The sequence below is a fragment of the Solanum lycopersicum genome, chromosome 7, assembly GCF_036512215.1.
Source record: "Solanum lycopersicum chromosome 7, SLM_r2.1".
NCBI classification, from domain to species: Eukaryota; Viridiplantae; Streptophyta; class Magnoliopsida; order Solanales; family Solanaceae; genus Solanum; species Solanum lycopersicum.
This window is the reverse complement of record NC_090806.1, coordinates 66,095,773-66,120,195: the sequence shown is the minus strand read 5'-3', so window position 1 is coordinate 66,120,195 and position 24,423 is coordinate 66,095,773. Positions and strand designations below refer to the sequence as shown.

The 24,423-nt window shown below is 33.0% G+C and overlaps 3 protein-coding genes across 4 annotated transcripts; 1 reads left to right on the top strand and 2 right to left on the bottom strand.

Annotated features, from left to right (window-relative positions):
- Nucleotides 1–987: 987 nt before the first annotated feature.
- Nucleotides 988–10,155, bottom strand: LOC101261042 (uncharacterized). Of its 2 annotated transcripts, XR_011210825.1 has the most exons (3): nt 9,233–10,155; nt 6,068–6,149; nt 988–2,369 (listed from the first exon to the last, which is right to left on the bottom strand). XR_011210825.1 is itself a non-coding variant. In XM_004243201.5 (2 exons), the coding sequence occupies exon 1, from the start codon at nt 9,858–9,860 to the stop codon at nt 9,237–9,239; it is 624 nt and encodes a 207-aa protein (XP_004243249.2). In that variant the 5' UTR covers nt 9,861–10,155; the 3' UTR covers nt 5,482–6,149; nt 9,233–9,236. The 2 variants fall into 2 exon arrangements, 1 of the variants encoding a protein (XP_004243249.2); XM_004243201.5 differs by lacking the exon at nt 988–2,369 and having other exon boundaries at nt 5,482–6,149.
- LOC101260740 (G-type lectin S-receptor-like serine/threonine-protein kinase SD2-5) lies at nt 5,816–8,434 on the top strand. The gene has a single exon (XM_026032116.2). It carries the CDS (start codon nt 5,816–5,818, stop codon nt 8,318–8,320), a length of 2,505 nt encoding a protein of 834 aa, XP_025887901.2. The 3' UTR covers nt 8,321–8,434.
- A 67-nt stretch (nt 10,156–10,222) lies between the features above and the next one.
- LOC101261340 (G-type lectin S-receptor-like serine/threonine-protein kinase SD2-5) lies at nt 10,223–15,749 on the bottom strand. The gene has a single exon (XM_010325364.4). The coding sequence runs from the start codon at nt 14,272–14,274 to the stop codon at nt 11,767–11,769; it is 2,508 nt and encodes an 835-aa protein (XP_010323666.2). The 5' UTR covers nt 14,275–15,749; the 3' UTR covers nt 10,223–11,766.
- Between the last annotated feature and the right edge of the window lie 8,674 nt (nt 15,750–24,423).

Here is a 24,423-nt window from a genome sequence, read left to right as displayed (position 1 = left end):
ATTATAGATGTACAAGTTATAAATCCAGCCAAATATAGGAAGGATTTTTCGTATTATCACAAATTAATATTTTTTATGTAAATAAATTGGTCAAATGTGTTATTGTACTCTTTTAACCTGTCATTAGTACATTGTCACTTTCAAACGTTTTAACTATTAATCACAGTGGGAAGATTTTAAGTTTAAAGTTGAATTGATATTTTATTTTTATATTAAAATGATTAAAATAAATAATATAAAATATAATTAAATATTTAATATATAACTCGTTTAAATCAGTGCATGAATCAAATTCACATTAATAATTAATTTCTCTTTTATTGTAAAAATCAAGAGTATTAGAAGAGTTTTTTCTTTAAATAAATTTGATATGGACTAAAATCATCGAACTAATTTAATGCAAATTAATTTTACCAACTCAAAAGTCATTCTACCTACTGATATAAAATACATAGCGTGGTCTTCATGTAAGATGAGAGATTATCAAGCAAAAAAATTAATCTTGCTCGTTATATTGTACTAATTTCCTTTTGTTTTTATCTACTCCTCTTGTAAAGCTTAAGTATTTCGTACATCCTTTTTTTAATATTTTGATTCATATATTTTTTTATGATTTTGTTTTTCTATTGAAATATCTTGTGTCCTATATGAAAATTAGTGATATACAATTTATGTTCTCCTGTATTTTTTAATTATTGATGAAATTCATAATGAAAGATTAATCAGTTAATTTATATAAGACTATCGATAGAGTGCTTTACTTTAGTTTAGATATATTTTCAAGATTATTATTTATTTGTAGTGAGAGGAATAACTAAATGAGAAAAATCACATATGATTTTTTAAAATGTATTTTTATTTGACTTTTTGTTTATATTGTATAATCTATTGATCTTATTAGCTTATTATTTATTTGTGAAAATATTCATTTTTCAAATTGATCATATATCTGTAAATAAGTTATTTTAAAAAGTTTGTGTTGCTCCATTTATATTAATTATTCAAAGAGAAATTTTATGAGAAAAAGAGTATTATTCTTTTCTCTTCATAAATTATATGTACAATATTTCTCTAAGGTTAAAAAGAAGATGCATATGTGATAGAATAATAAAAATAATTAACATAATAATTATTATGATGACTGCGGCTGTTTTTCGTAATATATCAATTAGTGTTTGTATCATTTGCATATGTACCAAATTGATGATCATCTTTTAGAACTTATATAGTATGCATCAAACTTCTATTTACTGTGATGAGAAGCTATTTATTATTAATGTAAAATTTTAATTATGGCTAAAAAATTGTTAACTTCGATTTCTAGATTATTGGCTGGACCCATAAATAGTTAAGTAGTAATTGTCCTAATTAGAATGTCTACTTATGCCTTAGATATTTTATTTTATTTAAGAGAATGTGTTTTTATTCAGCGTGATTATTAAATGTTAATTATTACTCATATCCATAATTTTTTAAAATTGAAAGTTGAATATGAAGATTCTCTCCACTATTCTGTAAGAACACTTTCGGAATTAAATTTCAAGGGAAAATAGTCTGATATACCCCTCGTTATAAAAGTGGCTCATATATACCCCTACTTGTAGACAAAGTGGCTCACATATACCCTTTTCCTCTAACGAAAATGAAAAAAAAATAAGTTTAATCTAAATTATTACTATTTTTTTCTAAAAAATATAATCACATATGAGTAAATTTAATCCTCGTCAAACATATTCTTTTGACTTTTTTTATTTCAATTTATAATTATTATGATAATCAAATTTATTTATGTTTCACTAATATTCTTGTAAAACTTATTGTAGATGACCAAATTTTTTCTTCGAATACGAAATTAAATTACAATACACAGAAAAAAATAGTTTAATTTTTTTTTCTTTAAACTAAGGAATGAAAGAAAAAAACAAAATAAGAATAAGAAACTCAAATAATTATAATAAAAGAAGTCAAAAAATAATTTATGTCAGAAAAAAATTAAAATATACCTTGAACTTTGATAGAAGAATCATATATACGCCTAAATAATTTTTTTTTAAAAATTAGAAGTAACAAATATAAATTTAAAACTAATTTCTTAACTTCCGTTAAATAAAGGGCATATGTGAGCCATTTTGTAACGGTAGGGGTATATGTGAGCCGTTTGTATAACGGTAAGGACATATATGAGCCACTTTTATAAGGAGGAATATATCAACTTCAAATGACAAAGTTGAGGGGTATATTAGACCTTTTTCCCAAATTTCAATATGCTTTATGAATCAATTTACAAAGATTTATGTTATGTGCATAATTCAACATGAGAAGAAAAGAGAATGAGAAACTTGCTTTGGTCTCACTCGGCTCGCTCCCACCTGCGGCAAATGAAGGATAACAAAAAATGCTCAAGTATTCATAATATATTTTTTTTATTATTTAGTGAACAAAATATAAATGGTAAAACTACTATTGCTAATTTCATAATTTTCTATTTTATAACTCAATTTTTTAGAATATAAAAATTTAACAATAAGGGACAAACGTCCCTAAAACTAGTATTATTATAAGTGGGAAGATTTTAAGTCTAAAGTTAGATTACAAAAATGTCTTTCATCAATTTTTTTAAATTAAAAGATCTTTTATTAATTTTTAAAATTAAATCAATAATGACAATTTAACTAGACTAAATACATGATTAGATATTACAACTTATCATTTTTCATTTCTTAATGAATTTGATTATTAAACCTTTTAGCTTATACCATCAAATACATTCATTCACAACATTCCATGTACTTAATTTCTCCCTTTATAAATTGAATAAAAAATATTAATCCACTACACTTTGTGTTTCATTTCTTATGTAATATTTTTTTATTGATAACTATTTTTCTTATTAATTTGTGCATTCGTTCATTTTTTATTTTAATGATGGAGGAACACATCATCTAATAGTTCTCATGTAATATTTATTGGTTTGTGCCCTTCGTTCATTTTTTTTATTTTAATGATTGTTGGAGTATTTATGTCCAAAGTAAGGCTGGCAGGGGGACCGGGTCATCCCGCCCCGGCCCACGTTCCGTCCCGACCCGTCCCGCGTCCGGCCCATCCCCCAGGGTTTAAGGGGATTACGGGATGGGGGTTGAGGGGACCGGTCAGGGGCCGGTTCACCCCTGCGTCCCGGTCGACCCGGCCCGGTTGAACCGGCCGGTTCACCCCTGCGTCCCGGTCGACCCGGCTCGGTTGAACTGGCCGGTTCGCGGGATCCCCCCAATTTTTTTTTTAAATTTAAAAATGTAGCCGTTACTATCAAAGATGGCAATGAAGATTTTGAAGAATATCTTAATCAATCTTTAATTCTACTAACCGTGATGATTTTGAAGAATATCTTAATCAATCTTTAGAAAACTTGGAAATCAAAGATGGCAATGAAGATTTATTAGGATGGTGGAGTAGACGAAGCGATGCATTTCCAACTTTGAGCAAAATGGTTCGTGATATTCTAGCTATTCAAGCTTCATCAGTTGCATCGGAGGCTGCTTTCAGTGCGGCAAAGTTTCAAATCGGTGATCATAGACATTCATTGGCGGAAGACAGTTTGTAAACAACAGTTTTATTTAGAGACTGGTGCAATGCCGAAAGGAGGAATAACAATTTGCCAAAGTTAAGTAAAAAACAAGCAACTTGGATCAAAACTTGTATTGAATGCAGTGATGATGAATTAGACGCACAAGAATTTCTAACAAGTTTGCCAACACCGGAGGATATCACCATCGATATGATGCGACAATTAGAATTAAATTTTAAAGGAGAAAACAGATATTATTAGATTACATTCGATAACTAATTGAAACAGAACCCTTCCTAGAAGGTGGCTGCGTAAAATTAGTTACTCATCTAATATCTGGTTCAAATATTAGTTTTACGTATGAGAACTTATTGAAACAGAACCCTTCCTAGAAGGTGGCTGCGTAGATTAGTTACTCCACTAATATTTGTTAATTGTAAGTTGTAACTTATAAGTTCTATTGAATAAATTTTTTTATACAATTATTGTTTTGAATTTTAATTTTAATATATACAATTAAATATATATACTAAAGTACTAAACTAATTTTAAAATACTTAATTTAAAGTTTACAATTTACATTACTTTAAAACATTTAAATTACAAATTTAAACTTCTCAAATTTGAAATTTAAAACTTTAAAGTTGAAACTTGAAATTTGAAAAATGAATCTTAAAATTTGAAAATTAAAACTTTAAATTAGAAAATTTATTTTGATATTTGAAAATCAAAAATTTATTAGCTAAAGACGTACCATTTCAATAAAAATATATAAATATTAAAAAAAAAGAATCCCCCGGCCCATGCCATCCCGTCCCTTCCCGTCACGTCCCGTCCCCCCAAATCCCATCCCATCCCATATATATAGTGGGACGGGATGGGACCTATTTTCGTCCCCCAATTCCGGTCCCTCCAATCCCGGTCCCGGATGAAATCCCCCCTCCCCGTCCCCCGTCCCGTCCCGTCCCCCTTCGTTCCATCCCCCAGTCCCCTTCCCCTTGCCAGCCCTAGTCCAAAGAAACATCAGCCTTCGGGGTTAAAATTTTTGAGTGTTAATTCTAATTAGTAAAAATATTGTTCTAGCCTTATAAGTTGCTCATTTTCCTTCCCCACAATTTTTTTTTAATTGATATTTAAGTTTTAGGGCAGAAAGTTAGCACTAAAAAGAGTTTATTTTATATGCATAAAAACACAGATAGGAGTACTTCAGACAATGTTGAACAATTTTAAGTTAGGCCTATATAAATTATAACAGCAATAGAAATCAAACATGCAAGACACATTTTCAGAACTAGTATATGTAAAAGTAAAAATAAATTAAAAATAAGCTGCTTTTTCTTTTCCCTTTCATGGGTAATATGCTTTTAACTATGTACAGTAGGGACAAATATATCATTCTTTGAGTTTGATTCATTAAACTACACCTAAAATGAAATAGACTCGGATAATAGGATTGCTCGGATAGTAAGCAAATCTATCTCTGACTTTAGAAATGTGACTTCAAATCATCAATAAAGCAAAAAAGAGGAAAAATCTTAAGATATAATAAAAAAAAAGAACAAAAATAAAATTATAATTAAAAAAATTAGACTTGTTTATGATCAAAAGATTATTACATTTTCTTTCTCTCACACTTGAAAATTGGTTTCACATTCTGTAATTTCTTCCAACAAAGCTTTTAGTCAAAAAGAGGGGAACGAAAAAGGAACTTTACGTACACATTTAGTCTATTTTCAATTGTAAAATTTCAAAAATTAAGAAATAAATTTATCATTTTATACCTTTTTTCTTCGTCCTTATTCTCTATTTCCCCGTTCGTTTTCCAACATTTAGATTAATTTAATAAAATATATATTTCTTGTAAGGCATGTCAAGTCAAACATAAACGGACTAAAAATTAAAAAAAAAAAAGAAAAAAATTATGCCAAGGCGATTCAATATTTAAATATTACATGTACGAGAATTAATTATTTCACCGTACTTATATAGTATAATATTTCAACGAAAGGAGTACACGTGGCTGGAAGACTTGGTAAGGTCAACGCGTTCCTTTAGTCCACCATTTCTCCAAGTTGTAGGAAGTAGGTTGGTTGGTGCTTTCTTGACCATAATTATATTTTGCATTAAGGATTAAAAAATTGTATTAATGGGTCTATAACAAGCAAATTAAGATCTAAGAAACTTTCAAACAACCCAACATCTTAAATTTAAGTTCATCTCAATGATGAATTAAAGGCCCTTTGCCTTGTTTGGATGGTCTTTATGGCTTTATGCCAGTTTTTACCTTTTTTCTTTTTAATTCTTTGTTGTTCTTTTCATTTGATAAGTAGCCAACCTTATGATTATCCATCTGCAAATCTTTCTACAACTTGGGTTAACAGCATTTCTGCAGACCATTCAGTGGATTTCAGTGATGGCTCAACAGTAAGAGCCATACTACTCAAAGGAACTTTTGGTCCAAAATATGCTTGTGGTTTCTACTGTAATGGCAATTGTGATACTTACCTCTTTGCCATTTTCATCGTGCAAACTAACAGCGCGTCCCGAATTACTTCTCCATCGATTGGATTCCCACAGGTTGTTTGGTCTGCAAACAGGAATAAAACTGTTAGGATCAATTCTACTTTGGAACTCACAGCACAAGGAGATTTGGTGCTTAGAGATGCTGATGGTACTTTGGCTTGGTCAACTAACACTACTGGCAAGTCTATTGCTGGCTTAAACTTGACAGATGAGGGGAATCTTGTTCTGTTTGATTCGAAGAATGCAACTGTTTGGCAATCGTTTGATCACCCGACTGATGCTTTAGTTCCAGGGCAGAGGTTAGTATCCGGGATGAAACTAACAGCAAGTGTTTCAACAACAAACTGGACTAAAGGAGGTTTGTTTTCCCTCTCTGCTACCGATGATGGTTTGGTTGCTTTTGTAGAGTCAAATCCTCCCCAAACATACTTTGACGCGACTATTGGTGGATTGAATGCAAGTAGAGGCTCAAATTATGTAGTGTATTTGAATGGTAGCTTAGCTTTACTCTCGAACTCTAGTAATTCCAGCGATTCAGAGAAACTGGTTTCATTTAGTGTAGCGACGTCAGCTCAATATATGAGACTGGAGTCTGATGGACACTTGAAAGTGTATGAGTGGCAAAATGGGTGGACTGAGGTGGATGATCTCCTCACAGGTTTTTACGGAGAGTGTTATTATCCCATGGCATGTGGGAGATATGGCATTTGCTCAGGGGGGCAGTGTAGTTGTCCCAAATCGAGCTCTAATTCAACGACCTATTTCAGACAGATAGATGATAGACAGGGTAATCTGGGTTGCTCTGAGGTCACAAGACTTACATGTAATGCTTTAAGTAACCACAGATTTTTGGATCTTCAAGATGTGGACTATTTCACATTTACGACAGATATCAGAAACACTAGTATGAATACCTGTAAAGATGCATGTTTGAGGAACTGTTCCTGTAAAGCTGCTTTGTTTCGCAGTGGTTTAAACTCATCCACGGGGGACTGCTACTTACCATCCCAGATCTTTTCACTAGCGAATAATGAGAAGGACAAGACAAGGTATGATTCCCATGCATTTATAAAAGTACAGGTTGAACCTGAAGTAGCTGCTGCTGAAGAGAAAAAGCGTGTTAATGGTGCTATACTGGGATCTGTCATAGGAGTTTCCATTTTAGGGATCATAATTGGAGTTGCAGTTTTCATATTCTGGAAGAAGAGAAAGGCTAATGAAGATGAGGAGGATTATCTAGATCATGTACCAGGAATGCCGACTAGATTTTCTTATGATGATCTAAAGTCTGCAACGGAGAACTTCACCAAGAAGCTTGGTCAAGGAGGATTTGGGTCAGTTTTTGAAGGGTGCTTAGTGGATGGCACAAAGATTGCAGTGAAATGCCTTGATGGAATAGGACAAGTCAAAACGTCATTCTTAGCTGAGGTTGAAACTATTGGCAGCATACATCATGTAAACTTGGTGCAATTGATTGGCTTCTGCGCTGAGAAATCTCATAGGCTTTTAGTATACGAGTGCATGAGCAACGGATCACTAGAAAAATGGATCTACCACGGGAAACAGGAGCAAACTCTAGACTGGAACTGCAGGAGGAAGATTATTCAAGACATAGCCAAAGGATTAGCCTACCTTCACGAAGAATGTAGGCAAAAGATTCTGCATTTGGATATTAAGCCCCCAAACATACTCCTGGATGAGAAGTACAATGCTAAACTCGCTGATTTTGGGCTTTCAAAGCTAATTGATCGGAATCAGAGCCAAGTCATGACTCAGATGAGAGGCACTCCTGGTTATTTGGCTCCTGAATGGCTTAGTGGAGTTATAACAGAGAAGGTAGATGTCTACAGCTTTGGCATTGTGATCTTGGAAATTTTGAGTGGAAGAAGACATTTTGAAGCATTGGAGTCTGAAGACGAACAGGTAATGGTGAACTTATTCAGGAGAAAAGCACAGGAAGGGCAGTTGGTTGATCTTATTGATAAGCACAGTGAAGATATGCAGTTTTACAAAGAAGAAGTAGTCAAGGCAATGCAGATTGCTGCCTGGTGTTTACAAAGTGATTACACGAAGAGGCCATCAATGTCGATGGTGGTCAAGGCCATGGAGGGTGTTATAGATGTTGACAAGGATCTAGACTACAGCTTTAGACCACAAACTGTTTCCGCAATACCAAATATCTGTTTTGCAGATTCAGCTCCTTTACTGCCTTCGGTCCTATCAGGCCCTAGGTGAGGAGGAAGTTCCTTGGAATTTTTGTAAATTTCTTGTTTTTATGCTATTGCAGCTTGTTTGCTGCTGTGTAAATTTCTTCTCCAATGTTCACGAAGTTATGATTGTTGTCTTCAATTTTATTCATGCAAAGTCTCTCCCTTTGAGAACTAATCAACTCATCAAAATGTGGATCTAATGAACAAGGACGGTTTAATTTATACCGTATAGAACATTCCAAACCTAACACTTCAAAGGGATTAAAGCAACATTTTTGAAATTGCATGTTGTCTACGGTAAATACTTACATGCACACCCGCTGTTTACTCCAAATCAAGAAATTCCACTGAAGCAGTTAAAATTTAAAGTGAGAATACATATTTAAGGAAATCTAAGGAAAAACAAATCACTGATCATGCACATGACCGGAGAAGCTAAAAGCATCCTCTTTTGTCCGCCCTTGATAGATATAAGCTAAAAACAACAACAAGAAGCTCAATGTATTACCACAAGTGAGGTATGAGGTAGGTACGCAGACCTTACCCTGAGAAGGTAGAGATACTGTTTCTGATAGAAACTCACTCAAAACAGTTTTCGAATATGGAAGGGTAGTAATATGTACCTCCATACTAGATTAATAGATCATCAATAAGCAAAAGAGTATCTAAGATTTGAACTCATGTCTAGCTACATGAACCTTTCAGCCATGGCTATACAAGGTAAAGGAAACGAAAGAACATCATGTACAAGTAAACTAAAATCGGAGGATGACGATTTTTTAATTCCATATAAACAACTATGAATAGTCACATATTGCTTTATGTATAACAAGCTATCATGATCAGAGTTTGATAAAATATATACACTACTATTTACATATTAATTTTGGAATGACATTGCAACGTCAACAGAATTTACTCAGTAAATTGAGCTTACTGATTCAGTAGACAGATGTGAGTCTAACTGGAACAACCTTCTCTCTAGCTGTATCACTGAATCCACCAGCCACAATTCTCACCACTTTCTTAAACGCATAATGCAAGCAATTCGACAACGCAGCCCAACACATCAACTCATAGACAAAATCAAAAGCCGGATCAGAAAACGAGTTCGACGAAGATTCTTCCCAATTTGCCCCTCCAAATCCATCAAAATTCCATCCTCTACCACCACCACCACCTCCGCCCCAGCTACTACCACCACCAAACGGCCCGTCATAATTACCTCCATCAAATAAAAATCCGTTTTCATCACCTTCATCAGCTCCACCGATCAACGACTTCCGTATAATCCGCCTCGTCTTACGAGCCAGTCTTCGAGGTGCGGCTTTGACCTTATTGTACTTTACAGGAGGCGGCGCTAAGGCATCGATCGGACAAATCACAGCGGAAATTTGACGAACTCCGGCGGTGGAAGGTGATTGCTGCTCCGATGAGGAATCGGAGAGTGAGAAAACGTTGTTTGATGAGAAATTGAGATTGCGATTCAGCAGAAACTTTGAAACACCTAAGCCTTGAGTGGTTACCACAGCCGTTAGCGTATCGGAGATCATAGAAACTTCCATTGATTATCGATCTCAAAGGGCAAATTTCGAAAAAAAATCAATCAATTTTTAGAATGGGAAGTTAGATATTACGAGAAGAAGACAATTTATATGGTGCTGCTTTGGAATTTTCAAGCGGTAGAAGAGAGAAACGTGTGATTCTCTGCAATGCTTGTTTAAAGTTTTTTTTTTTTTCTTTCTTTTAATTTTTGAATATATGTATATAAAATATATGATTTTAAAATATAATATATTAAGATTATTTGGTCACCGAAGGAAATAAAAGTATCCAAAGAATATAATATTTAGAATATTTTGTTTGAAAATAAAAGTATCTAAAAGATTACTATATAGATGTACGAGTGAAAAGAAATAAAAAACCCGTAAAAACGGTGAAGTTGAAGGGTATTTCGGTCATTCTTTAATTTAGGGCTAATCCTGCGTTAATCTGTTCTCTGCTGCTGCTCTCTTCATCCGCCATCTGCTTTCTTCGAAACTTGCGGTTTGATCGACTTTGTAGTTCTGTCAAGGTAATTCGTATTATTGTGAATTGGGCAGAAGAACTGTGAATTTCATCTTCCGATTAAACTTCTCATGCCGATCACCCTCAAAACCATCCCCTCTGCTTCCAAGATTGAGATAAAAAAAGACCCTCGAAGTTGAGATTTGGTCGTGGCCGTGGTGGAGAACGTAGTGATGTTGGCGTTGCACCAGCAAAGTTTCCTTGGAGCAGTATGAGGTCTTATGCTCCCAGGTAGATCATTATTTTTGCTTGCGTTATCTTTCTCTTCGGAATAATTGAATTTTGTATCAATGTATGCTTTGCATTGTGTTTAATACCATTATAATCCTAGTTTACTTCCAACAAGTTATATGGAGTTATATGTTTTTTTCTTCAAGCAAAATAAATAAATAATATGATAGGATATAGTCTCAATCTATGCGAAGAGATGCAACAACTTATTCATGTCAAGAAAGTTGAAATCCCTAAGGAGTGTGTAGCAACTCACTTGCCGAATCAAGTAGCCTCAAAAAATGAATAATGCTTTGGGACAAGTGCTAGGCCTCGATGAGTAGGAGGTTGTGCACCTCAAATACAGAGGAGTGAGGATCGGAAGCATAACACGAGGTAAATGAAAGTTGTAGTGACCTTGATTTGTCTGCGAGGTTGAACAATAACGTAATTGTAACTTGGAAATGGTCCCATTAGTGGAAAGATAGAACGCGGTCTCATTATTTTTCTAGAAAACATTTTCCTTCCAAACGAATATGTGAACACACCCATAGACAATTTAAGTTTGGAAAAATAGAGCACATTGAAGAATTTTTTTGAGGCCCTGCCCTGTGTGTATTGACTAAGGTATTGTGTAGAGTTGAATAACAAGTGACTTGGACTTTGGAATTTATGGCGCAGAAGTTTGGAAAAATGACAGCACAGATGCTTTTGTGTTGTGATGCCTCTCGACGTATTGAATGTGCTAAGATTGGGTAAAGAGAAACCAACCGAACCAAATCATATTAGCATACATAATACACAGGCTTACATGGTTAATGGATCATTTGATAGGTGTGTATCTCACGAAAAAACAAGAAAATGGCCTTTTCCAATAGCATAATACAATAAAGCTTACTGCATACTACCATTTGAATTCAGTAGCTGGACCAACACATACAATGTTATACTTATTTTCACACATGAAGCCTCTACATGAAGCTCAAAAATTTAGTATAGAAGTTACTGAACATTACATTACATGAATTATAGTCTCATACACCATAAAAAAAGTATTGCAACGTTTTGAATTCTAGCATAACTTTTTTTTTTGTCAAAAAAAAGAAGAAGTTATGCTAGATTCAAAACGTTGCAATATTTGACATTATGCAACCATATTTGGTTCCTTTAAATCCAAAATCATAAGCATATTGTTTACCTTGGTCCTGATAAAATTGAAGGAAATTTTGAACTGTTAATGATTTCCCTCTGTTGGTTGCCTGCTCCAACCTCAGGTACATGTGTGAAATCATAATTCAAGTTGGTTTCAACAGTCACCAAACCTTCCAATGCCTTAACCACCAATGACATGGAAGGCCTCTTGGAAAAATCTCCCTGTAGACACCATGCAGCGAGGCTCATCATTTCAGTCACTGCTTCCCTGTGGAGCTGCATATCCTCATTTTTGTCAACCATATCCATGAGCTGCTCTTGTTCCGATTTTCGCCTAAAGACACTTAGCAAATGGACATCTTCTTCATCATGTTGAGACCAATCCAAATTCTTTCGCCCACACAGAATTTCCAGGAGGACAATTCCAAAAGCATAAACATCAACTTTCTCAGTGATAACCGAGCTCAACCATTCAGGGGCTAAATAACCCCGTGTTCCTCTCATTCTAGTCACAACTTTGCTTTTGTCTTTCTCAATTAGCTTCGACAACCCGAAATCTGATATCTTAGCATTGAAGTACTGATCTAGAAGGATGTTTTGTGGTTTGATGTCCAAATGAATTATCTTATGGCTGCAATCCTCGTGTAGATACGCTAATCCTTTCGCGATATCTGATATTATCCTCCGCCTTATGCTCCACGTAAGCCCATTTTCTCGATTTTCATGTGTAATCCACCTATCCAGCGATCCATTCACCATGTACTCATAGATTAGAAGCCTGTGGGTTTTTTCGGCACAAAATCCAATGAGTTTTACAAGATTGATATGGTGAATGCCACCGACCGCCTTTACCTCTGTTAAGAATGATTCCTTTACTTGACCTACACCATCCAGATGCTTCACAGCTATTTTAGTGCCATTTCTCAGTGTTCCTTCATAAACACAGCCAAATCCTCCTTCCCCCAGCTTTCTACTGAAATCATCTGTAATTATTTTCAGCTCATTGTAAGAAAATCGAGTTAGGATTCCGGGTAAGATTGGTGCTAGATCCAAAATATCTGCAACCTTTCGGGACTCACGTGTCCTCTTTCTGAAAATAACAAAGCAAATAGCTATGCTTAAAATTACCCCAAAGAAAGCTGCAAGAGTAGATCCTGTTATCACTTTGAAAGGTCTTGGTTTCTTTCCTCCAGGAATGATTAGAGACTGAGTCTGCCCCTTTGAGGAATTCTGCACCTTTAGAAATACTGTATTGCCTCTTCCTTCTTTGCTGTCTTTAAGAGAGAAAACTTCATTCAGTAACAAACAGTTGCCTCTTTGAGCCCCATTCCAATCATATTTAAAAACAGCAGCTTTGCAAGAACAGTTTCTCAGGCAGGCCCTCTTGCAATCTTCCAACTTTTTCCCCTCAAGCCAAAATATCTTCGAACTTAGTTCATGATTGAACTGAAATACAAAATATGTAGTATTCTTGAGCTCTACAAAACTATGATACTGCGAGGAGTTGCAATAAATGGAAGTCAGCTGTGAACATCCAAGATCTGGTTCCCTCTCAGAAAATGGCCTGAAGAAGTTTTCCTGTGGCGGACAAGTACATTGCCCGTTATTTGTACAAATGCTATAACTTCCACATACCATTGGGTACCCACAGTTATCTACATATGGCGACAAAATGTCAGATACTTCATTCCAATCAACTAGAGACCATTTGTATTCCTTTAAATGCCCATCAGGCCCAATCTTCATGAATTGAGCTTTTGATTTAGTAGGATAGTGTAAAGCAGTAAAACTTTGGCCATCAAAACTGTAATAAGAACTATCAGCATTGGATGAAGTGTAGTAGTATTGAGGCGGAACAGTATCTGTATAAGCAGCCCAGCTTCCATTGAGAACAGTCAGAGCAAGCAAACCTTGACTATGATTGGTTGCTGAAACGCTTGCTATGAGTTTCCGCCCGGAAACCAATTTCTGCCCTGGAAGCAAAGAATCCGTAGGATGATCAAAAGACTGCCAAATTGTGCGCTTTCTCTTATCAAAGAGCACAAGATTTCCCATTTCTGTTAAGTTTAAGCCAGAAACAGATTCGCCAGTAGTGTTAGTGGACCAAACAAGAGTGCCATCAGCGTCCGTTAAGACCAAGTTGCCATCATGGCCTAGTTCCAAGGTTGCATTGAATTTCACTGGATGGTTCCTATTAGCAGACCAAACCAACTGGGGTTTATCTATCACACCGCTCTCATCATTGTATTTGTTGTGGTACAAAAGAATACCAAGAAGGCATTCTGTGGCATTGTACCTGCAGTAGAAGCCACAGAGAAATCGTGGGCCAGCATTTTCCCGCTGAAGTATGGGTGTCACCAATTCAAAGAAGTCGTTGGTGGAATTGACAATAAGAGAGGGCCTGTTGATCCAGAAAGAGGAAACCCCGGCAAGCCCTGCTGTAGAATTCGAAAGAGTGGTGTTGTAGTCCCGTACAGATTGCGATATAGCAAATCGAGACGAAAAAAAGAGGAGAAGGATAGGAAAATACAGTCTCTTTTCTGCAAACATTGTTTCCTAAGTTGTGCCTTTTTTGGGGGATATGACCTCTCTTTAAACTAGCACAAAACAGTTTTAAATTAGCCTAGGCTCTCTTTTTTTTCTTTCAAAAATTTCACGCGTTATGTCAAAAAGAAATGATTTTTTCCCAATAAAGTGGATGAAAAATCCCAGAAGCTGGAAGATGCATGCAAATGAAAGATGAAAGTGAAATTGTTTTACATTTTTCATCGTATATTTATTAGATGTTCCGTACAGTTGAGCTATAATTGATGGCCGGTCCCATTCAGTGGACGACTTGACGCCAACCTGATTGTATATACTGTGTTGGTTTTCGTATAAAACTTGGATATATTGATTACAAATAACTTGTGATAACTCAGAACTGAAATCTATGTAATTCACTATAAAGTTGCTGAAGAATAAATTTACTAAATAGTTTCACACACACACGATGTACTTACATTAAAATCATCAAATCCATGCACCTAGCTAGATCCTTTAGTTTTCAAATACTGAGGAGTGAAGAGCAGAAGCATAGCACAAAGTAAATGGAAGTTCGTAATGACCTTGATTTTTCTGCAAGGTTGAACAATAACGAAATTGTAACTTGGAAATGGTCCCATTAGTGGAAAGATAGAACCCGGTCTCATTATTTTTCTAGAAAATATTTTCCTTCCGATCGAATATGTGAACACACCCATAGACAATTTAAGTATGGAAAAATATAGCACATTGAAGAAATTATTTTGAGGCCCGGCCCTGTGTGTATTGACTGGGGCAAAGATTTAAGATATTTGTGCAGAGTGGAACAACAATTGACTTGGACTTTGGAATTTATGGCACAGAAGTTTGGAAAAAATGACAGCACAGATGCTTTTGTGTTGTGATGCCTCTCGACGTATTGACGTAGTCGACCAGTACGGTCCGTGGTTGGACAGTAGGTCTGGCCATTGGTGAGGGTCGACAGTTATAAAGAGAAAAAAAAAAGGGAAGTCATATTTTGTAGCACAAAATTAGTTAGGTGATCCATGACCTATCAAATTAAAGATAATTGAATCCTCTTTCCAACTCTATCGAGTTTACCAAGATGTGGTCTCCTATCGTTAAATGGCCTGAAGAAGTTTCCTTCAACTGGACAGCTACATTGCCCATCATTTGAACAAATGCTGTACCACAGGACGGTTCCTGTTAGCAGATCATACTAATTGTGGTTCATATATATATATATAAATCGATACTCTCAACGATGGAGCTGTGTTGGAATATTACTAATAGGACACTAAGAACACATTCTGTTGCACTGTAATTGCAGTGGAAGCCACAAATGTGGTACCTAGGGCCACTGATTCCACTCACAAGGATGGGTGTCGATGCATAGAACTCCGCGGTGGAATTAGCAATAAAAACCGGGCCTGTTGATCCAGGAAGTAGAAATTCCAGAAGTAGAATACAAAAGACTGGTATTTAACTTCCACCAATGTTGAGAAAAAGCAAACCTGAATGAAAAAATGTGGAGATTAATGATGAGAAAGATAGGAAAATTGAGTCTCGAGACAATAATCATCGTGTCCAATCTTGTATTTAAGTGGAGAAAGGCAGAAGAATGAGTCCGTTATCTCAAGTTTCTAAATCTAGGTGATCTCGATCGATTTCTCGATGATAAAAAAAAAAGGAAATCATAAACAAATTCTAAAAGTGATATTTCTATATATTTATTAGCTTCACAAATGAGTTGCCTTATGCCATCATTTTCCACTGAAGAACAATTCCCAATTTCAACTCAATAATTGTTCCACCCCACAAGCAAAACTAGGGCCAATCTTTAGTGACATTATTTCAGTTGTATTTTGCTCCATAATTCACTTTCTTTTAGAGTTTATGTTGCTCAGACTCTTCCAAATCGTTGTTGCATTCATGTCAAACTCTACATAATTGCATTATTTTTTAAAGGCATAATACATATATTGGACCCTAAACTTGGCTTCAAAATTTAACTTTGAACTCCAACTTTCATAATGCACAAACAAACACTTTAACTATCCAACTTTTAAATAAATAAACAAATGAGTCTTACATGACACAAAACACGTAGGACACCATGTAGGACAAAAAATGACATGTAGGACATGTGTGTCTATTTGTTCAACTTTATACAAGTTTAAGTGTCTACTTGTGCACACCCAAAGTTGAAGGACATAAATGTGATTCGAAACCAAGTTAAATGGTATATTTATATATTATATGCCTTTTTGAAATATCTGACATGCACCTATCGATATTTTCAAAACAAAACATCATATTATATTATAAGTGGGAAACTCCAAAATGTAAAGTTGAATTACCATTTTATTCTTATACTAAATAAAAATGTTATATTCATATTTGATTATTTTATTTTTGAAAAATATTGAGCAGTAAACTTTTTTTTACTATTAATGAATTGAGAATATTTGAACAGTTATGAAAATTAAATAATCTAAACGTTAAAGAAAATGAAGAGACAAATGTTAGTCAATGAGAACAAATAGGTATTAATATTTGCAGTTACCCTTACATTGCTAGAATCTTAAAAGTTGTAGATTTCAATACAATGTCACATAGTTAATATATTAATATATGTTATTTTCAATGATAAATACATGAAAAGAAGCTAAAGAGACTAATTAATCATTTAAAGTGAGTATTATATAAAGCCAAGAATAGTTTTCATTTTCCTCAAGTCCCCTCTCCATTTTTATGGGCTCTAAAGAAGAGTATATCATTTCTCTGAGCAATTTTTTCTCAATCAATATCAAAGTTAAAGGCTATTAAAATACGCTATGAACATTGTTGGATTTGTACAAGAATTACAGGTATGGATGTTGTTGGATTCGTCAAGGAAGTTTCTTAGTGAAGAATACACACATGTCACTTATTATTTAATTTTCTCGCTAGGGCTTAATATGTGCAACACACAACATTAATTTTACGGTAAAAGATTTCTATATGTTACTGATTTTACACATATTTCATTAACGTAGCACATAACATTTCACTTATTCATTCAAATATTGTAGTTGTATAGTTTTTTGGATTTTGGATCTTAGAAATAAAAACACCATATAGGATACTTATCAATTTTAAGAACATGTAATTTGTATTTTCTATTTTATAACACATAATATAACTTAAAAATATTGTTAATATACAATCTTCACAAAAATATTTTTATTTATTTAGCCACACGCGCGTGGCGCGTACCCAGAAATTAGTCATGAAAATTCGTAAACTTTATAACTCATAAAGATAATTACAAAAACAAAGAAGCAAAACACTTAATTAAAGTGCTTCAATCATTGATTTTCTTCAATTTCCATCTACATTTCTCCTAATTTTCTCTGTGAAATAAACTCTGTGTTTCATATCAATTTTGAAAATAAAATTTCTACTTACTTCGAATATATCAGAATCTCAACTGGGCTATGAATTTGCGATTAATGACATAAATTATCCAGATCAATGTTGATGATAGAGATCGTATCCAAATATGTGTGCAAAATACGTGCCCGTATTTGCACATGTATCATAAGAACTAATATATAAAAATATTAAAGTAGACCAATTTTGAGTTGTCATGTGTAAAAGATAAAGAATCACCGAAGTTCATTTTGTAACTGAATTTGTGATTTCATAATACAAAAAAAAAAAGATTTGAAATATGGAGATTTATCTCAATATGGTCTTCCGTTTACATTTGGGGTTTTTCTTAAATTTCACGGCATTGATTCAATTTGTGAAAAATCTCTAATGACTTTGGGTACACAATTTGACTATTCATTTATTTTTAAAGAGTAGAATTACTTTGAAATAATATATGCAATGGAGCTATGAAGGAACTTAAATGGCAGAAATAAAAAACATAGCCACAAATTTAATGCTTTTAAAAGTTTCAATACAAATTAGATATTGGAGCATTGTCATCTAACTACAGAAAGAAAAAAAAAACAAGAAAAAAGGTATAAATTGGAAGAACTAATTTTGAATTTGATTTTAATATTTTATTTGATTTGAAAAATCAGTTACATTGATTAAGATAATTACAAAAATACAAAAACAAAACACTTATTTAAAGTGCTTCAATCAATGATTTTCTTCAATTCTTACCTGCATTTCTTTCAATTTTCTCTGTGAATTTTTTTTTGTGCTTCGATTCAATTTTGAAAATGAATTTTCTACGTATTCCGAATATCAAAATCTTAATTGGACTATGAATTTACTTTTCATGACAGAAATTACTCAAATCAAGTGTTGATGATAGATATATACCTAAGTACGTGTGCAAAATACGTGTCCAAATTTGCACATGTATCCTAAAAATTAATATTAAAATATCAAAGAAGACCAAATTCTTAGTTGTCGTGTGTAAAAGACAAAATAAACAGATTTGAAATACAATGTTATCTCAATCTAGTCTTCCTCTTACATTTTGGATTTTTTCTTAAATTTATATGCATTGATTCAATTTGTGAAAAACTCTAACGAGTTACGAATTTAATTCTTTTGGAAGTTTTGATACAAATTAGAGATTTTGAGCAATGTCGTCCAACTACACAAAGAAGAAGAAAACAAGAAAATAGCTAACAATTTGAAGAATTAATTTTGAATTTGCCTTTGATCATATTTTGTTTTATTTGCGTTACAGGACAAATTGCCATGAAAATCGATAAATTATGTAACTACTTAAGATAATTACAAAAACAAAGAAGCAAAACACTTATTTAAAGTAGTAACATCAGATATGTTGAGTATTTTAATATAATTTATGTTTAAAAATTTCATAGTAAGAAATATAGGATACACAATGTGCAAAATATGTGCCTAAATTTGCACATGTATCCTAAAAACTATCATATTAAAATATTAAAAAAAGTATAAAAATACCAACTTTGTTAATCAGTAACACACATAAAAAACTTTCAATCAAGATTGGATAGTCATATTTTAACCAACACTAATTTCATATTAATAATATTTTATATATTTGCACGTATATAACACTAATAGTATATTTTATATTATTCGATCCGTCCTGACCTGTCCTTGTCACTAACACTAAGCTACAATGAGCTTTGAAGAAATTACATGGCGAAAAACATAAAACAAGTCATGAAATTAATGCTTTAGCAAATTTTGATAGAAATTAGACAGTTGGAACAATAAAGAAAACAAGACGAAGAAGAAAACAGATTAGAAGAACATAAATTAGTAGACCAAATTTTTGAGTTGTAACTGATTTTGTGATTTGGCATAAATACAAAAAAAAAAAACATATTTGAAATGCACAGTGTTATCTCAATTTGTTTTTCCTTTTATATTTGGAGTTTTTCTTAAATTTCTCAATTTGTGAAAAAACTCTAATGACTTTGGGTATGCAATTGTACTATTCATATGCTTTTAATGAGAGTCATTACTATGAAATAATGATATACAATGGTGCTATGAAGAACTTCTTCAATGGCAGAAAGCAAAAAAACAAAAAAAAAAGTCACGAATTTAACGCTTTTGAAAGTTTCAATACAAATTAGAGATTTGAAGCAATTCAAAGTGATGTTATCCAACTACTCGAAGAAGAAGAAAAACAAGAAAAATAGTATCAATTAGAAGAACTAATTTTGAATTTGACGTTCATATTTTGTTTTTATTTACATTAGAAGACAAATTGTCATGAAGCCAGTAAATTTTAATTTTTGTAACTACTTAAGATAATTACAAAAAGAAAGAAGCAAACACTTATTTAAAGTGCTTCAGCCAGTGATTTTCTTCAATTCTCTTAATTTTCTCTCTGAAAAAAAACTATGTTCTTCGATTCAATTGCGAGAATGAATTTTCTACTTACTTCGAATGTATCGGAACCTCAACCGGACTATGGATTTGCGTTTAATAATAGAAATTACTCAGATCGAGTGTTGATGATAGAGGTAGTATCAGATTTGATGGAGCTCAAACCAGAAGGCTGTTGCAATGTTGATGATTCAGCGTGAAAAGGCAAGCGTAAGAGAGAAGAAATTAAAACAAGAAGAAATGGTTTGTTTTTCTTAATTTTGAATTAGGTTTTAGTTGCATATTTTTTTCCATTTGTGGATACATTTTTTGTGTGAGAAGAAAAAAAATCACGAACTGCTTGATGATTTTATTTTATGTAAAAGATTTTTACTTTTAAATCGAAGAAAATGACTAGATGATTCTAATGGTTCCCCAAGACAACAATGAATGGACTCTTTCTGGGGAGGTTGAGGGAAGGATAAAGCAGCTAAGGCAGGATATCATTGTTGTAAGCCTCCCAATTCGAAGTTTTTTCCTGGAAGTTTCAACCTTGTTGACTATGACAACAGTCGCGACTATAAACAGACTCGTGACTATGGCAGGGCGGTACGCAAAATGCCCTGGATATGAGTATGACTCTTTAGGGTAATACAGCAGATTATCCATGTGCAAATCGAGATGCGGTCCGGTTCGAGCATATCCAGTTTCATATCCATATCTCGCAGATCCTGATGAGAGTTTCAATCCACAAATGATCCGATACATATAAAGATGCTACTTGAACTCGACTCCGTGAAACCTTGTTTGAGCGAGAGGAATTCTACATGAGTGTTCAACATCTTTTAGTCCATAGATTTTTACCCGTCATGAGCAATTTCAGCATATACTTCAAATAGTACCTTATTTGATTTTTAACTTGATGAAGTTTTTAGTTTACAATTTTGTCGATATTTTCAAAACGAAACATTAGATCAAAAGGCATGACATATAATTTCCTCCATGTGCTAGTGTCCTTTTCCAAACTTTTGTTGACTTTCAACACTGTTTTAGCAGCTGACTTTGACTATTATAAATGACTTCATATTGTATTTACTGAAATTGGAAAACGAATCACGTTAATATATTCAGTTTATAAAGTAAAGTCTGAAGATGATTATTAATTTCAATTTTCCAGAATGTTGACAAGCCATTTATGTTCTCATTAGTTTGTATCGATTTTTCATGTACTATGTCCATATGGAGCACAAGAAACATAATATATCAGTTATTCAATTTTTTCCCCCTTCTGTTGAATAAATATATATATTTTTTTATGATGGGGTACGCCAAGCTTGGGCTGTAGTGCAAACCCTAGGCGACGTGTGAAGTAGGGTAGCAAACGATCCAATCATTTAGGTTTGAATTTGTTATTGACCAGCTCATTTGTTAGCTCGACCTATCTCAACCCAACCCATTATAAATTGGACATATTTTTGGGAAATCTTTGTCAAAATATTATTAAAAACTTATTTTTTTTTGATTTTATATATTATACTAGTTTCAGCACACGCGCGTTGCACGTGTATCCTATGTTAATTTTTTTTTTTATATTTCATTATAACAATTAGAATTCTACATGTACATGCATGTAACGAATAACAAAATCCAACAATTACAAATAAAATTATAAAATTATGACAAAAAAAATCAGGTGAGGATTCTTATTTTAATGTATAAAATTTATCAACAAACTGTAAATTTAGAACTTTAGATAGTAACAAAAGATTAACTTTAGTCTAAATAAAAATACAATTAAAACAATAAAAAATTTATGAAAAATCAAATTAAAGAAGTTTAATCACAATAACATCAAACGAGGAATCTTATTTTAATGTATAAAATTTATCAACAACTGTAAATTTAGAACTTTAGATAGTAATTAGCCAGTTTGCATTATATATAGTCACAAAAGATTAACTTTAGCCTAATAAAAATACAATTAAAACAATAAGAAATTTATGGAAAATCAAATTAAAGAAGTTTATAGAGAGAAAACACATACAAAATAAACAAAGAAAAAAACATGCGACAACATACACATTCTTTTGAAGACTTTAATCATATAACAATGCAAATCTTTAGTGGGCATCTGGGCATTGATTATGGTCTTTATATATTGATTTAACTCAATGATCTCATAATAACCAATATTTTTAATATTTAGTGTGGTATGTAGAATGATTACTATTTATAAATAAATATTTTATAATATTTTAATTTAACACAGAATAAAATGATAATCTAATTTTATACTTTATTATTTAAATATTTTTTTACCCTTCAACCAAAAACAACCTTCATAAGGAAAAAAAATAGACAAATACAATGAAAACTTATCAAATAGTGTAATATAACACTAAAAGATTGAAGAGAAGACACCATATCAGAAAGAAAATTTATGCATTAGGATTGTATCATATATAGCCAAAAAGAACATATACAATGAAATTAATTTTATACAGTGACTATTAATCAAAGAAATATAATTTTTTTTATGAACAACATATCTCAAAATTGTAGTCCACCTTACTTTTTTTTTTCTATTAATATATCAACATATTATCTAAATATAACAAAAAATCATTTAATATAGAAGGAAGAATCATAATTAACGAAACTAAAACGGGAAGAACAAGGAAAAAATTGTAATCTAAATCGTGACTTACTCTTTCAATAGATTTATTGTAAGTTCATCTAAATGTTAGTATAACATTTTCAAATGTATTAGAACCATACTGTGCCATCATGTAGTTTCATGCAATAGAGAAGACCAAGAAAATTTTCGAAAAAAGGGTTAGAATATGAATTCTTGTGTTTTTGAGTGTTCTTGATTTCCGTTGTTATTTTCTTTCTCTATGTCTTAAATATCTATACATTTCAATAATATGTGGAAGATGAAAATAATTCAAGTTAATTAAAAAGAGTGAAGTAACATATGAAAGTTCAAAAGAGTGATCTTTTCATTCACAATATTCATTGTAATTAATGTAAGTTTAGTAGTGCCTTCAAAACTTAAAACTGAAAAAACCTTTCAACTTCAGTAATTAAGTGATGCATGAATAAATAGGAGTAATAGAAAGACTTTAGGAATCTTATCATTGTTTTTCTAATTAAAAGTCATTGACCGAATAAATTTAAATTTTCTTCCTAACTGTAAATACTTATGAAAATTAAATAGATATATATATATATATCATTGTGTAATTAAAATATTTATATTTAATTAAATAATAAATTAAATCTTAATTTAGTAAAAGGTCAAAATGTTATATGTATAAATTATATAAATTTTAATTTATTAGAGGGGCAAAATGGTAATTCAACTTTTAAGTTTTGAGCTTCATGCTTATAATAATATATGATATGATATAGTTATAATATAGAAAAAATAATTTGTTAGTACACAAAAGAGGGTTAGTGATTTAAAAGAAACAATCTCTCTATTCCAAAGCAGAGGTAAGGTGTGTGTATACTCTACCATCTCGAAGCCTCACTTGGTGGGATTCCTCTGGCTATGTTTTTTGTTGAATGCCTTGAATTGGGCCCAAGCCTGTTAGGGCGTAGCTTAGCACTATATATAGACGCTATGGGAAACCCTATTCTGTAATTCTGTTTTTGCCTCTCCATAATAAAACTGCTCCCTCTCTTCCCGTGGACGTAGCCAATTTATTGGTGAACCACGTAAATCTGTTGTCTTGTTTTTCGCGTTTATATTTTCTCGTATTATCTCAAATTCCGCACAACAAATTGGTATCAGAGCCTCTCGGTTAATCGGTGTTCTTGGAGAATTCGAGATGTCTGCTTTGAACGTGAAAATCGACAAATTCACAGGGAGGAACAGTTTCAGTTTATGGCAGATCAAGATGCGGGCCTTGTTGAAACAGCAAGGCTTCTGGGCGCCGTTGTCGAAAGACAAGAACGCCGTCGTTACTCCTGAGATGGCGATTCTGGAGGAAAAGGCGCACTCGACGATCATGCTGTGTCTCGCGGATGACGTCATCACGGAGGTCTCGGATGAAGAGACTGCTGCTGGTCTGTGGTTGAAGCTGGAGAGTTTGTACATGACAAAATCTCTAACCAACAAGCTGCTTCTGAAACAACGTCTATTCGGTTTACGAATGGCTGAAGGTACACAACTCAGGGAACACTTAGAGCAATTGAATACTTTGTTATTAGAATTGCGTAATATCGATGTGAAGATCGAGGATGAAGATGCTGCCCTGATTCTGTTAGTATCTCTCCCAATGTCGTTTGAGAATTTTGTTCAATCGTTCATTGTTGGGAAAGATACTGTGTCACTGGAAGAAGTCAGATCAG

Excerpts from the sequence above, each read along its gene's own strand:
- LOC101260740 (XM_026032116.2), top strand. The coding sequence starts at position 5,816 with ATGGTCTTTATGGCTTTATGCCAGTTTTTACCTTTTTTCTTTTTAATT.
- LOC101261042 (XM_004243201.5), bottom strand. The coding sequence starts at position 9,860 with ATGGAAGTTTCTATGATCTCCGATACGCTAACGGCTGTGGTAACCACT.
- LOC101261340 (XM_010325364.4), bottom strand. The coding sequence starts at position 14,274 with ATGTTTGCAGAAAAGAGACTGTATTTTCCTATCCTTCTCCTCTTTTTT.